This window comes from Ovis canadensis, chromosome 18, assembly GCF_042477335.2.
Source record: "Ovis canadensis isolate MfBH-ARS-UI-01 breed Bighorn chromosome 18, ARS-UI_OviCan_v2, whole genome shotgun sequence".
Classification (NCBI taxonomy): domain Eukaryota; kingdom Metazoa; phylum Chordata; class Mammalia; order Artiodactyla; family Bovidae; genus Ovis; species Ovis canadensis.
Window position 1 is genome coordinate 44,220,775 of NC_091262.1, and position 15,997 is coordinate 44,236,771.

A 15,997-nucleotide genomic window follows, 5' to 3' on the forward strand; every position below is an offset into this window, starting at 1 on the left:
TGAGCAGACCAGGGTAAAGACAGCCTGTAGAGTCAGGTCAACCTGGGTTCAAATTCCGATCTGCCATTCCCTGTTGCGTGACTTTGGTAAGTCTTTCTCCTCCCAGCTACATTTGGATACTCTTCAAGTGCAAAGGGCTGGCAAGAGAGACCAGAGCCTCATACAGGTGGGAGGAATATAAAATGGTGCAGCCATGTTGGTAGACAGTTAGGCAGCTTCTTAAAAAGTTAAACGTAAATCTACTATACAACCCAGTAATTCCATTCTTAGGTATCTACCCATGAGAAATGAAAGCACATACCCCACAAAGACTCGTACAGGAACATTCACAGCAGCAAGAGTTACAGCAGTCAAGAGGTAGAAACAACAAATGTCCATCAGCTGGTGAGTGAACTATGGCCTCTCCATACAGGAGAACACTATTTGGCTCTACAAAGGAACAAAGTGCTGATACAGGCAACACCATGAATGAAACTCAAAACATATCTGGCGAAAGAAGCCAAAAGGACCGCATATTGTCTGATTTCATTTATATGAGATGTCCAGAAAAGGTGGAAATGATAGAAAGCAGATGAGTGGTAGAAAGCAGATGAGTGGGACTTGGGAATGAGGAGTGACCACAAATTTGCATCAAGGTCTTTTTGGGATGATGGAAATGTTCTAAAATTTGAATTTCAATGAAGCTGGTACATTTGCAAATTTGCTAAAAATCATTGAAAAGGTGACTTTTTTTCAATGAAAAAGTGAAAAATCATTGCATTTACAAAGGGCAAATTCAATGGCATATAATGTACACCTGAATAAAACCGCTTTTAAAAATGGAAGGATGGGAGGAAATGAAATTCCCTGGTGGTCTAGTGGTTAGGACTCTGCACTTTCATTGCCAAGGGCCCTGGTTTGATCCCTGGTCAAGAATCCCACAAGACATGAGATGCAGCCAGAAAAAAAAAAAAAAAAGGAGGAAGAATGCTAACACCACCCCCTCAAATTGGCACGAGAATTCTGTAAGGTAGGTCAACCGGAGTGCCCAGTGTCTGGCAGTCACTTTCCAGTAGCTGGCAGCTGTCTTCCCGTCCCTAGTATAGGTTCTTCCTGGTGCTTAGGACAGAAAAGGTGTGTTTTCCTGTGGGTGTTCTAGTTGCTCAGGTTCCACTACATTTACCTGCTCCCCCAGGCTTGCCGAGATAATGAGAGATAAGTCTTACAACCGCTTGTGAAAGCTTCCCTCAGCCAAGAGTTTTCACTTATCACTTTTTAAGTATAACCTTTTTTTTAAAAAAATTACAAAACTATATGTTTGTTCTAAGAAACAGGAAACATTAGAAGTACATAATGTAAAAATGGATAGGTCTTCCTTAAGTCTAGGTAATCACTGTTGTCATTCGGTGTGTGTCCGCGTATACAGGGGCTTCCTAGCTGACGCTAGAGGTAAAGAACCCACCTCCCAATGCAGGAGACCTAAAAGACGTGGGTTCGATCCCGGGGTGGGGAAGATCCCCCTGGAGAAGAGAATGGCAACCCACTCCAGTATTCTTGCCTGGAGAATCCCATGGACAGAGGAGCCTGGCAGCTGCAGTCCATAGGGTCGCACAGAGTTGGACACGACTGAAGTGACTTAGCACGCATGCATGCACTGTGTATATAAATATATGCACAAGGAATTCGTTTTAATTTTGTGGCTGTTGTCTTTTTAACCAAAGGGGGGAAAGAAGAATCATGCTACTATTGTATTAATCAAGAGTGCTGCTGCTGCTGCTAAGTCGCTTCAGTCGTGTCTGACTCTGTGCAACCCCATGGGGGCAGGTAGGTAATGTATCAACATCAATAATAAATAATGTATAATACTAAACAATAAATAAATGAATTGCCCCAGGATTTGCAAGTAAAACTCAGAAGCAGTCTTGCTTTTCACAAAGAAATAGTCTCCCTCTCATTTTCTTTGAGACACGTGGCTCCTGTAGTCCGCCTTTTGTTTCTCTGTTTTTGACAAAGACAGAGAATAGTGCAATATTTCGCTAAGGGACGCTGTAATACAAGGGCAGGGACCATTGTCCCGACCCCAGACTCAGGGCCAGGGAGGTAACAGGGAGTAGCAGAGACTGGCAGGGGGATACATGCCTCTAAAGGGGGCAGCTGCTCCTTGGCTCTAGGATCTGGTGCCCAGGAGGAATGGAAACCAAGAGCTACCTGAAATCTGGGTGTTTAAGTACGATCACTTGATTTTTTAAATGTTGCTCACACTTTCAAAAAATGTTATATGGACCCAATCAAACATTATCATTATCCAAATCACCCATCTTTAGCTTTTGTGACATTAATATCTATCTCTCAGGACTTCCCTGGTGGTCTAGTGGTTAAGAATCTGCTTTGCAATGCAGGGGATATGGGATCAATCATTGGTCAGGGAACTAAGATCCCATGTACTGCAGAGCAACTAATCTGGCGAGCCACAGCTAGGGAGTCCGTCTGTCACAATGAAATATCCCAAGGGCTGCAACTAAGACCCAGTGCAGCCAAATAAATTAATATTAAATTTTAAAAATCTAGTAAAACAAAAGATTTTAACTTAAAAAAAAATCTCTCTTTCTCTCCCTCATTGTGTGTGTGTGGCTACATATTATGCCATTGGCCATATCAATTTCATAACATAATGTACATATCATAATAGCCTCGCCACTGAAAGATACTCAAATGATTTCCAGCTTTCAGCCCTGTTCTAGGCTTTCCTAAGGATGGATTTCTATAAGTGGGTTTACTGCATCTGAAGAAAAAAGCACTTAAATTTTGATGGCTATTTTGGATAGAGTTCCTTTATCTGGTTTCTTTTCTCCCACAGACTACATGTTTCTGTCTTTTTGCTGCACTGGTTTTTTTTTTTTTTTTTTTTTTTAGCTCAGATGGTAAAGAATCTGCCTGCAAAGCAGGAGACCTTGGTTGGATCCCTGGGTTGGAAAGATCCCCTGGAGGAGGAATTGGCAACCCACTCCAGTATTCTTGCCTGAAAATCCCATGGACAGAGGAGCCTGGCGGGCTGCAGTCCACACGGGGTCCAAAGAGTCAGACACTGAAGCAACTAACACACACACACCTCTCTTTTTACCCATGGTGCCTGTGATTCAGGAATAAGTTGTCTCTCCTCCTTCTTAGAAGAATGAAAGAAGGAAGAGACAAGGGAAGGAAAGGCAGCTGGTCTGTGAGGTCAGTCTCCTCTTAGCCTGGTTGCTTTGTGACAGGGATGAGAGCCCTGGCCCCTGGTGGAACCACGCCCTTCAGGAAGTGTGACCGGGCAGCGTGGCTCCGGCCTGGCCCTCTCTCTACGTTCACCACACAGGCCCAGCTGTCAGAACCCCCAGACCACCAGAAGGGGAGACTTCGGTGGGAAGGGGTCTACCCTGCCCCGGCCTCCCAGATCATTGTCCTTCCCATGAAGGAGTTAAAATGATCACAGCTCCTGTTTACTGAGCACCCTCCTGTGCCAGGTGGGCTGCGTGCCATCTGGTTGTGTGACCTCACACTGAACCACCTTCCATATTGTGCCATCACTCACTCTATGATGCTCAGAAAGGCTAAGCCACAGCTGGCAGAGCAGGGATCCCCACCCACGGTCTGACTCCCAAACCCACGCTGGGGTTGCAGTAGGGTTCCAGGCTGACCCCAGCACCCACACCTCCCCTGGGAAAGGACCGTCCTGTCGCCTCCCCAAGTCCTGTGCTCAAGCTCAGGCTCAGTGACCTTCAGCAGTCATGATCTCTGGCCACTTCCACTTCCCTACGTTCCAGAGTTTCCCAGAACCACCCTTCTTAACCCATATCTGACCTGCTCAAAGCCTCCCATATCTCCCCTTGACCACAGGGTGACGCCCTTACTGTGGTCTCTAAGGAAGGCCCTCCCCAGAAGGGCTTGCCAGCCTTTGCTACCTTGACATGGCCAGCCTGAGCTGCTCCCAGAGCTCTGCATTCCTGCCACCCTGTGCCTTTGCCCAGGCTGCGACTCTGCCTTGAACACCCTTCTTCCATCACATCGCCCTCTCCCGCCTGTCAGGCCCCAAGGGCAACCCCCTCACTGAGGACTTCAGTGCCCAAGCCTCACTGCGGGCCGAGTCCTGGTCGGATCTGCCTCTCCCATCAGGCTAGTGGCTCTCCAAGGCAGGTCTGACTCCTCCCCGGGTCCTGACCACAGAAGCCTGGCTCTGAACAGAGGTCAGGGGGCCTTCAGGGAAGCAGGAGTCAGCCTCTGTCCCATCCCGATCCCAGAGGACTGGACCGAATGGCTGTGTATCCAGGGCACCCAGGCCTGCCCCTCCCTCCCCGCCTCCCTTCTCCCCAGGTGGCCTGAGGGTGGTGCAGGACACATTGCTGCCCAGGTATGGAGAGAGGTGGGCCCCCAGGGCAGGTGCCTGCTCCAGCAGCCCATGCCAGGCTGAACCTCTGTCCTGAGCGCCCCTAGGTAGGGCTGGCAAGACCCAGCCCTGCTCAGTGTCCTCCTGAGTCCACCATAGCTCTGCGGCCTTGAGCTTAGGAGCGGATGGGAAGGAAGGTAGATGAGTCCCCCTGCCTGAGGTGTCTCATCCGTCCTCCCTTCTCACATTCTGTCTTCTCATACCCATGCATCCCCATCTCTGGGCCTTTGCTCACACCATTTCCTCTCCCAATCTCATCTCTGTCAGAGGAGAAATCTCTGGACAGCATGTTGGAAGATCCAGTCTTAGCTGTCAGTGAGGTGGGCAGAGCAGTCAGAAGGGTCCCTTGCCTATGAAGCACTGACTCTTAGACATCGGCCCCGCTCCCCTGGCCACAGCGATGAGACCAGAACCCCACACACCTGCATGGGGGCCATGAGGTCACTGTGCAGGGCCCTGTAGGAATGCTCCTTGTGGGTCCCTCCTGCAGAGATCATGGGGTGGAAGGAGTCGGAGCACGGTTTAGGGAGCAAAGAGAAGCGGGTGGCTTCAGCCAGGCAGAGAGGCTAGGTTTGAGCAGTGGTGGTTGCCGCTGGAGCAGGGAACCATGGAGTCTATTTCTTGCCACGCCCACCCTCACATAGCCACTTGCTAAGCTTCCTTTCTTCCTTGCCTGTCCTCACGGTAACCTTCATCCACTAAAGCCTACCTTCCTATGTACCTGGGTTTCTCCTGAAATCAAAGAACATGAAGTAGCAAAGATTTGTAATAAATAGGCAGACAAGAGTTGGCCCTTGTACTGTGGCAAGAGCACTGTGTCATGCGAAAATGTCAATTGATATAATAGGGGACTGGCTAAATTCAATAGAGCATAGCCATAGCATGGATTCATAAGCAGTCATCAAAACAAAGTATTTAAAACATATTTAATAATGCAAGGAGATATTCACAATATAACTTCAAGTTAAAAAGAGGAGCAAAGAAAAGTGCATATAAAAATACATATATAAAAATGAAAAGATTTGCATCAAAGTAATATTGTTAAAAAGCTTAGCACATTTTGGCTGCTCAAGAAATAGCTCTCTGGCCTTTCTGACTAGGCTCTGAACTTCTGATGCAAGTGTTGGACTTGCAATAAATGTTTGCCAAAATAATAAATAAAACTACACAGACATTGCCCAGCAGGGATATCAACTGAGACCTCAGGGTTGAGAGGAAGGGGAGGGCATCCTTGAGAAGTAGAGGCAGGGCATTCCTACACACAGTACACAGAAGGAGAAGGAACGGAGTCTCAGAGTGGGCAAGAATGGCAACGTCACAGCACATTAGGGGCAGAACTGGGACAAGGCATCAGCTCAGAAGCTAGGGGGCTGGTTAGTGAATGAGGTTTAGGCTTTGGGGGTCCATGGTCTGTTCCCTTGGGGAAGAGGAGAGCGGTGCCTGGGTCCCCCGACACTGCCACAAAGTGACCTGCTCAGAAGTGAGCAGGAGGGAGGGGTCATGAAGGGGCTCAGGGCTGCTGCGGTACCTCTCAGCCTGCCTCCCAGGAGTGAGTTCTTGGAGGATAGCAGAGATGTAAGAAATCAGAATGGGCTGCCAGGCCCTTATAGTTGTCCCCATCTCCTTGCCTTGAAACTCAACGGTGGCATAGGTCTGCCCTGTGCCCAGCCAAGCTCACTGCTGTCATCATAGCCAAAACATGGCCAGGATCCAGTCAAGGTCCCTGTCACCCAGTTAGGCACCCAAGAGCCACAACAGACCTAATTCTAGAAGGCAACCAACAGCAGACCAACAGCCTCAAGCACACATCCAGAGAGTGTCCGCTGAGTCTTGGGGTGGGCTTTCCCAAGGCCCAGATTGCACTTTGTACTGCCTTCCTCGTTCCCCCACCTCCCCCTCCCTCCCTCCCTCTCATGTTGCTCCAGCTCCTCTTGGCCTGACCGGTCCTGCATCTTATCAATCGCCCTTTATACTGTGGGTTACTGAGCAGGCAGGGAGCTGTGTTTTCTGGGGCTCTGGAACAAAGGCTTCTAAACAGCAAAGAAAGTCATCTTAATTCACAGGGAAAGGTCGAAACAGGAGAGCAAGAGTGGAGAGGAGAAACCCAGAGTGTTTTCTGAAACCTGTGGGAAAGGCCTTAGAACGAAGCGGATTAAGCAGAAGGAGGGAAACTCTGATCCTGGATCAATCCATGTTGTTCCCCAGCCAGGACAGACCTCTCTTCAGGGTACCGGATCCCACAGCCTCTGCTGCAAAGGCCCATCTGGTGACCAGCACCAGGAGGATGCCCCTTCACACAGGGACCCTCTGCTAAGAGTCTTTGGAACCCATTTAGCCCTGCCAGACACTCCGGGGATATATAAGGCAAAGAGGCCATGGTGGCTTCAGGACCTGACAAGAGATTAAAGTCAAGGCCTGCCTGGGCCACAGCAGTGCATCCAGCCCCAGGCACACCTATAATTAGCAGAACTGGACATTTTCATTAAGGTAAGTTTTCCACAAGTATCCCCAGAGGCTCTGCTTTTTTAGACTGGTAAGGTTAAGATTACCACGTGTTCCCATTTCCTCTGACCTCTGCGAAGTCCTTCTTACCTTCCCCTACACTCGCTTCAGGCTGAAATGATAGCCAATCTTCTACCTCACACTGTCTCCAGGAGCCCTGCCTGCCCCAACCACAGGGTCTGAGCTCCCTGAGCTCTTTCCAGCAGAAACACCGTGTCTGCCCTTGAAACGTGTGGGAGGGTAGGAGCGTGGGACACAGGGAGGCCTGGAAACCAAGCCGGGCTGAGTTCCCAGCCTCCTGACCTCCAGCTCAAAGCTCCCCTGTGGATGTGACAGTCGCCTAGGGAGAGTGGGTGTGGGGAATAGGCCTGACCAGCACTTCTACCAGCCCCATCCTCAGCAGGTGTTCCCCCTGGACACCCTCCCCTCCCTGTGGTCTTGACATTGCATTGCTCCAGCTGGGGTTCCTGCTCAACTTAGAAAGGGCTAGGAAAAAATGTATGTCTAGGTTCAGCACAAGGCTGCCCTTGTATGGAGGTCAGATCCCCGCAGCTCTGCAGCCTGACACAGTGGGGCTGTTCCCGGGAGAACAGCCATCTGGGCTGCTCAGAGCCCAGCCTGCGGAGCACAGCTCAAGGACCTCCCAGCCCCTTGGGAACTTGAGGAGACTCAGGTGAACACTGAATCCTGCAGGCAAGGTTCCAAGAGCTCCCCAGAGAGGCTGCAGCTCCGCAGTTAGGAGACAAGGGCTGGCCAGGGTGTGCAGGAGGGGAGCAGACCTCACCTAAACAGTCCCAAAGAGGGCTGTGCCAGTTCTGACTTTAAGACCAGATGTGACTCTGAGAAAAATCACGGAACCTCTCTGAGCTCAGTTTCCTACCAAGTGCGACCGACAGAAGTGCCTACCCTACTGCTGCCAGGAAGAGAAGATGAGAGAACGCAAGCCAGTCCCTTAACACGGAGCCTGTGCCAAGTGGCCTCAGTCGTGCCCAACTCTGTGACCCTGTGCACTGTAGTCTGTCGGGCTCCTCTGTCCATGGGACTCTCCAGGCAGGAATGCTGGAGTGGGTTGCCATTCCAGTCTCCAGGGGGTCTTCCCAACCCAGGGCTTGAACCTGCTTCTCTTAGTCTCCTGCACTGGCAGGTGAGTTCTTTACCACTAGCACCACCCAGGAAGCCAGGCACTGAGCCTCGCAAAAGCTGCTTTTATTAACAGCGGGCAGATGTGTGGGGATTTAACCCATCTCATAATCCCCTGGAAGCTTCTTCCTAACAGGCTTTGGTGCAGATAGTTGCTTTTTCTCAGTTTTATGGAAATGGCAGCTTGAGGCCCCTCCCCATGTGTGGCTGCTCCGGTATCCTCTTCCACACAGAGGCTGGCCTCTTGGAGTCTCTGGGGAATTGTGAAACTAACACCCAGGGCCAGACTGGCACCCAGTGGGCACTCAAGCCGTGGTGAATCTGGATCTTAGTTCAGCTGCATTCCAGAGCCTCCCCCTCCATACTTCAAAACCCTGGAGGCTGCATGAGATGGAGTTGAGCAGAGCATGACCCATGGGCCAGGTCTGTGGGAGTCAATGAGGCCAGCTTGGCACTGTTCTTGGACCCTGTGCCTGGGGTCCCTTGGGCAACTGTGCTGAGAAGCTGCCTCAGTCCCTCCCAGATTGTCCCTGTCTCCTAATCCCCAGCTCTAGATGCTAAACTCCAAAGGGCAGACCACTCAGCTCAGGCCTAGGCCTAAGGGGAGTTTAAAAGTCTGAGACCAGCTAGAAATTGTCCTCATCCAGGAAGTCCACCCTGATCACCCAGTTCCTAAATAGCACGCCTTCCTTCTTCAGCCTCAGTGTGTCCTTCACCCAGAGCCTATCTGCCCTCAGACTAGGAGTTCTTGGAGGGCAGGAAAGAAACCTGTCCATCTCAGTGTCCCCAGCAGCCTAGCCCTGAACAAAGGATGGGGAGTCCAGATGTACCCCCAGCCTGGCTGTCCCCACAGCTTTTGGAAGTCCTGGCAAATCTGAATGGACTTGCTGCCTCCCCTACTCCTACTCCTTCCCCATCCCTCTGTTAAAGCTGGTAACTTGCCCCCACCTCACTCTGGCCTAGCCCCTGGCTGCCAGCCCTCGCTGATGGGACCCTCTCTGGGATTCCCTACCCACCTGTTTGAAATCTGCTTAGTCTCTTTGCCCTACTGCTGCAGGGCTGCCAGGTACTAATTCAGGTTAAGCGATTACAGCCAGCGGGGTTGGAGATTACTCATTCCTCCTTGGAAACACTCTGGGCACCGAGTGCTCTGAGGACACCGAGCTTGCACCACTTTAGCTCCCTTCCTGCCCTTCAAGTTGCAAAACACCAAAGCCATCACCCACAGCCAAGACTTCTGAGCTCCTGAGCTTTTCTGTGCACATTCCCCAGGTGCTAATGGCTGCTGTGTGAGCACTGTGGAGACAGAATTATCTAGTCAGGAAAGCAAGCCTGAGCAAGCCAATGGGACCTGCCAGAGGTGAGACACAGCAAGTCAGCCAGCCGCCCTGGATCCCAGGACGAGATGCTGGAGTTGCCTGGGCCCAGCTGGCCCCTATCCTGGGCTCTCTTGGTGCCTTTCTAATGCTTCCTTTCAAAAATCGGTCAATCTGGGGCCTCCCTGAAGGTCCAGGGACTAAGACTCCGAGCTCTCACTGCAGGGGGCCCGGGTTCAATCCCTGGTTGGGGAATTAGATTCCACATGCCACCACTAAGACCCAGAGCAGTCAAATAAAAGAAAGAAGAAGAAGAAATCAGTCAATCCTTTCCTTGGTCCCAGTGTTTCTTCCTCTCTGAGGAAGAGCAGAGAGGCAGAGTCCAGGAAAGTACACATTACAGGCCAGATCCCTGCCAAGGCCACTCCGAGACACCCAGCTTGGAAGAGGGTGGCTGCGAGCCCCACCAGGGTGAGGGGAGTGGCATTTGGTCTCCAGGTCACCAGGCAGCGGGGAAGTGGGGTATCCAGAGCCCTGGGCTGGCGTCACCACCTCTTCGGTCTCAGCTTCCTCACCAACAAGGAGCATGGTGATCTGGGCCCAGTTTCTGCCTTCAGTCCATGCCATGTTTGTGGCAGAGCAGAGAGGTCCTGATTCTGTCCCTGCCCTCACACCAGGCCTGTCCTCTCCCCAGGAAACCCAGGTCAGAAGAAAAGCTGAGGGAAGAGACCTTGGAATAAAGGCCCCAGTCCTCTTCCCCTTCCTCCTGTCCCTGATTCTGGCCTCTTTTACTGCCCCTTAGTGCCTCCCCAGCCGCCACTTCAAATGCTACCACCTGCTACCCCTAAACCCACAATCCCTGTCTGAAGACACCAGGCATACCCACGTTGGAGATCATCCTACAAAATACTCAACCACCTAAAAGTCAACTTGCTATCTCCCTGACTAGCTCCCACCCAAACCCCCGAGGGAGCCAGGGGGGCTCAGGGACCTATCCCTAACCCTGGCTTCTCTGGAGGAAGCTGGGAAAGCTCTGAGAAAACCAGCACCTCTGAGGGATCTCATCTCCCAGAGCAGCTGACACAGACCGGAGACACGATGGCAACAATGGACTGTCCCAAGGACATCTCAGAACCGGGGAGGCAGTGACCCGCTCCCCTGGGCACCAGTCACTTCCATTTTTTTAAACTTCCATTGTTGCTACAATATCGTTGTACAGCCAATAAAAGTGAACAAAAGCCATGTTGTTACTATCATTTTGATGACTCTCCAGAGTAAATGCCTCCCTCAAGGTGCAATTATCTGGAAGTGAACGTCATTAGAAGAGCATGTGGCCTCCCAAAGCTTCAAAAACAACTCTGCCAGTGCCAGCCGGCCAGCCTGCCCCTTGGCCCAGCAAGAAACTGCCTCAACCCACTTGGAAACTCCAAGGCCTTGTTTATCGGGGCCTCCTCTTCTCCTTTACCAACCCCAAGCCGAGATCCCAGGTACCCAACACGTGCACCGAATGAGGCCCCAGGTGTCTTTCCATCGCTGACCTCTCTTCTTCCCAAGCTTGCTAAAGAGAAAAACCTTCCTCCCACCGCCTTCCATCAAGCTTGGCCCTAATGGCCGTGGAAGGAGAAGGGACGTAGTGGGGTCCCTGGGGACGTGGAGATCAGTGTTTCTACCTGGCCTGTCCCCCCAGGTTTTGTCCTGTGGGTCACCTGGGTTGCTTCGTAGTGCTCTATTACCCACCCCCAGCACTCCCAGTACATCTGCATCCCTGCCCCCCCCACCCAGTCCTGCCCGGCAGCCTCCCAGCCAGCTCACCTGGAGGATTCAGCTGGGCATCTTTCACCTTCTCTGGGGTCGAGAGTTTGAGAGCATGGCTTAGGGGCTCTTTGGAGAGTGTCTGCCCATCAGTCAGGGAGCTGGAGGGGTAAGGGGAAAACAATTGTTAAAAGATGACAGGCTGGCCTGGGCTCTGGATGCTGGCCCAGAATGCGTCAAGCACCCCTGGGGGTGACACTGGCATCGCTGCATCCTAGGGGGCTCGGAGGACAAGACCTTACTATTTGCAGGAGTTAACCTCACCCCCGTGCCACGCTCTCCCTTCAGTTTCTAAGGGCTCAGTAGAAAGAAAAATCAAGCCCTGCTCTACTCTAATTTGCTGTGTGACTCTGGGAAAGCACATGACTCTCTCTGGGCTCAGTGTCCCCATCTGGACAGGGAAAGGCTTGGAGTCGGGCATGCGAGGTTTGAGGGTTGGGAGGTGCCTCCAAGTCCCTCACTCCCACACCCACCAGCCCTCAGGCACTGAGAGCAGCCGTTCTTAGAAACTCATGCAGAGCTGAGGACATTCCTACAGCTCTCCTGGCTCCTAAGCTGGCCCCCAGATGAGGCCCTCTTCCCAGTGGTGTCTGTGAGGGTGCCCTGGGCCCATTCCCTGAGGAGAGGAGAAGTACAGGACCAGGGAAACCTGGGGCTCTTGCCATCTGTCTTCACTCCTGGTCTAGATCCCTTGCCTTCAAGGCTTGGTGGCCCCGCACAATGAATCCTCTTGTGGTCAACACAGCCCACGGGGTTACTGGGCCTCTGCTATATACTCAGCCTCACGGCTGCTCCGCGTGATTCCTCCTCAGAGGAATCTGGCCAGACCTCAACCTTCCGGGTGGATGAGCAGATGGAGTTCAGCACACCTCAGGGACAAACAAGGCTATGGCATTACTCACCTCTGGGGACGAGTGTCACAGTGATAGGCTATATAAACAGAGCCTGGAGTTGAGCAGTGTGTAACCTGTGCAGCTGGTCTTGGCAGCCCTGAGGCAGGACCCTGGCTTCAGAGTCTCACCTGTCTGAGAGGGTGGAGCTGGTCCCATCCCTGCCCAGTTCCCAAGCACCTGGCTCAGTTACCTGCTTTTCACATTCGGTCTTACTTCTTGCTGGTACCGCAGGTTCAAACTGAGTTTACGAACACACTCAGGCCCACCTGACGGTAGTCTGTTTAAAAACCTGAGATAGGTTTGAAAGCAAAAGACATCATGAGGTTTTGAAAGGGGGAGGGTGAGGAGGAGGGAGATAAGGAGTGGGGTGCCAGGCTGGTCCCCTTCTCGGGAACTTTGTGAGCAAGGCTGGGCCACAGGGCTGGAGCAGCCCTTCTGTTGCTATGGTAACCTGCTCCAGGAGGCTACCAGAAGGATTGAAAACCGTGCTTCTGGGATGAGGCCTGTTGTGCCAGCAGAGGAAAACAGAGGCTTCTGAAAACCATAAGACATGTCCTGTGACTTTGGATCACTGGGCACTGCCACTACTCTCTTGGGTCGTTGAGTAAAAGCTGCCTCCACTTTGGGACGAAGAAGACTGTGATGTCACCAAATGACCCCTGAGCTCTGGGCTCAGGCAATTACAGGGCAAGCTGGGGGACACACACCCAGCTAGGCTGAGGGTCCCACACTGAGGGTTCCACTGGGGGTGGGGGATGGTATCCCGTGAACTCAGTATAACATCCCTGCTCTATCTTGGTCCCTACCCTCAAAAGATAGGGCTGCCTGCTTAAAGTGATCAACTTTTGAAACACCCACTGGGTCCCATCATTGGCTATAATCTCCCACCATCTTAACTGCTGCCTCTCAAACAAGCTTGTTTTTAAATCCCCACCATCAAAAGGTACAGGCAGCGTTTCTGCCACCTAATCAAATTTACGTAAACTGGTTCTGGTTTTAAAATAGCTAAACAAACACTAAATGAAAGGACACCTCAGGAAGCCAAGGGCCAAGCCTAACCATCAGATTAGAACCTTCTTCAGTCTATGGGGAGGAGAGACAGTAGGAAGCAACTTCCTGTGAGGGCCTTTTGGGAAGCGTCTGCCCCTGCCCATTGCAGCAGCAAGCCCCTTGGGACTCAGTCAGTCGCCTTTGCTGTCCTCTCCTCTCCCGTGTCCTGTGCTTTCCTTCCCTCAAGGAGAGGGTGGATCCTGTCCCCCTGCCTGGACTTGGTGGGACAAGAACCCCTTGAGGATGGCCCACGGAGGGCCATACTCAGCCCTCTAAGGGCCTGAAGAATATTGGATGCTTAAGACAAGGCCAAAATCTAATTATCCAAATGAGTAAAGAGTACTCTGCCACTTGGCTCAAACCTTCAAGATTTAGTCCCCTTAAGGGGAGGGCACCCTTGCCCATCGACTGAAAGAGAATGTGCTGACCTTCCTATGACTTTTTCCTGCTCACCCAGGGTCATACTAGTAACAAAATCTACCGGTTTGGCTCGTAACACAGAAGTGAGTCAAACTGCAGGGCGTGGAGGGCCATCTGTCCTTTCCTGAGGTGGCTGCTGCCCCACGGGCCGCTGCTGGCCACGGTTGTCTTTAGTCTTTAATCCTCACCTGCGTCACTAGTGGTCACTTCGTGCCGCTATCACTGTGCGGGCCTCCAGTGGCTCACCTCCCTCCTACCCTGCGGGGTTTTTTTGGTAGCAGACTAGTACAGAAAATAGCCAAGCTCGTTAGAATTGTTAAGTCAGAGGAGATGGCTTCCAACGTGAAATTTATCATGTTTTCCTCAAAGAAAAGAGATCTGGGGAGAAATCCCTTCTGTTTTGACTCCTCAAGAGCAATTTGGGCCCCTTCTGATTCTTGCTGCTTTTCCAGAAATCACAAGTGAAAGTGAAGTCGCTCAGTCGTGTCCAACTCTTTGCGACCCCATGTACTGTAGCCTATCAGGTTCCTCCGTCCATGGGATTTTCCAGGCAAGAGTGCTGGAGTGAATTGCCATTTCCTTCTCCAAGTGGCTGGCAAATCATTGTGACAGGGGAAGTGTGAATATTATAAAGTCAACCTGTGGAGCCTGTCAAAGGTGAGGAACACAGTATTCCTGTCATTCTGGAATCTTCTACTAACACCTGGAACATGGCACTCCAGAACTTGGCTCAGCATCACAGGAGAAATTTCCTAAGTAGCAGAATGACAGCGATGATGAGGGAACAGCCCAAGGGCACTGACTTGCCTCTGCTTTTCCATTCCTAGGAGAAAGGAAAATCCGAAAAGGATCCCTGATGAGGAAGCAAAAGTGGCGTTGGCGGTAAAGAACTTGCCTACCAATGCAGGAAACATAAGAGATGTGGGTTCAATCCCTGATTCGGAAAGATCCCGGAGGAGGCGCACAGCAACCCACTCCAGTATTCTCGCCTGGAGAATTCCATGGACAGAGGAGCCTGGTGGGCTATGGGCCATGTGGTCGCAAAGCTGGACGTGACTGAGGTGACTTAGCACAAGGATGCAAACTGCTGTCAGCCCCGGTTCACACACAAGGACTGTGAGCACCTTGCCTTACTCACTTTCACAGAAGCAGAAACTCCTGCAGCATCTGCCCAGTAGTAGCACTGAGAGCAAGAAACACTTGGAGGTCACGTACGACCACGTATATTTTGTGGTGTGGGAGGTAAGCAGAGGCGTCTGGGAGGGCTTGCACTCTCCTTTCCCTGAACTGGCTCTCCTTCCTCCTCCTAACTTTCCAGAAGATCTGATGGGAATCATTTAAAGACAGAGCCTGCCAATAGCTTCCTTCAGCTCCTCCTTCGGGGAAGCCCTCCTGGATGATCCCCAACGCCCTCTCACCCTTGTAGCCCTCAAATACACGGGTTTGGGCTTTGAAGGCCACCCGTAGCTTGGGAAGCTTCTTGAGAGCAGGGGTCATGCCTGATTCGACCCTGTCCTCTGGCCCTAAGTGCTCTCTGGCAGGCAGTTGGAGCTCAGTAAATGTTGGTTGGATATAATCCTTCTCAAGTCATCACTATGTGTGTGACATTTAAGTCAAGGGGAGCCTTCATTTTCCATATGAACCCCTCATGGATGGAGATCCAGCTCCTATTTGTCTCTGTTGCCCTTTCTTCCCATTTAGCACTCTGCTCTGTATGCAGTAAGTACTCCCTAAATGCTTTCTTGAAACAATAGAGCACTCCGATTTACCAGAGTTGGCCTGCCTGGGTTCAAGTCACTTTACTTGTTGTACAACCTTTGACAAGTTATGTACCTCTCTGAGACTCAAGTTTTCTGCCTAAATCCTATGGCTATTGTGAGGATAACAGGATACGTGTAATGCTTAGGCTCTCACAAATCTTTTGGTGAATAAGTAGGAGGAAATTCTTTGGTGAGATTAGGAGGGTTACTAAATAGGGTGAAAAGTCCCAATCCAAGTTTGGGGGTCCAGGTACCCTGCCGAGCCCAAGAACTCTCCTTGCTGGAAGGCAGTGTGGGAGCCAGGAGGTGGGAGGGGGGTAGGATCCTTGTTCCTTACACGGTCCTCAGGATGGAGCTGGCAGACCTGAGCAGGAGTGCCTCTAGCATGGTCCCCGAGAGGTGGCCACACCCTGCAAGCTCACCCCGGAGAGAACGAGAACCTCAGAGAGCCTGTTCAGGCGTCCCCTGGGAGAGCCGCATCAGCCCCAGAGAGGCCCAGCACCTCCAAACCGCCCTGCAACAGAGACACAGAGGGAGTCACCCTGTGGCTTGGCCGGGTCTGGGGCGACTGCCCTCCTTCCAGGGCATGACTCACTGGTTCCTGGCCTCAGTACCTGTCTGTAATTCATCATCACCTAAGCCCACATGCTCTGATCACATTGGGAATGACACAGCCTCGCAGCAGGTAGCTGCCTTGGGCCCCAG

At 51.8% G+C, this 15,997-nt stretch overlaps 1 protein-coding gene across 1 annotated transcript in view; it reads right to left on the bottom strand.

Annotated features, from left to right (window-relative positions):
• The window catches only part of ACSBG1 (acyl-CoA synthetase bubblegum family member 1), a 60,079-nt gene that overhangs the window by 21,724 nt on the left and 22,358 nt on the right, over nt 1–15,997 (bottom strand). The window contains exon 2 of the mRNA XM_069559683.1: nt 11,170–11,270. Coding sequence (XP_069415784.1) covers nt 11,170–11,270 — 101 coding nt within the window. The remainder of the gene's footprint in view (nt 1–11,169; nt 11,271–15,997) is intronic.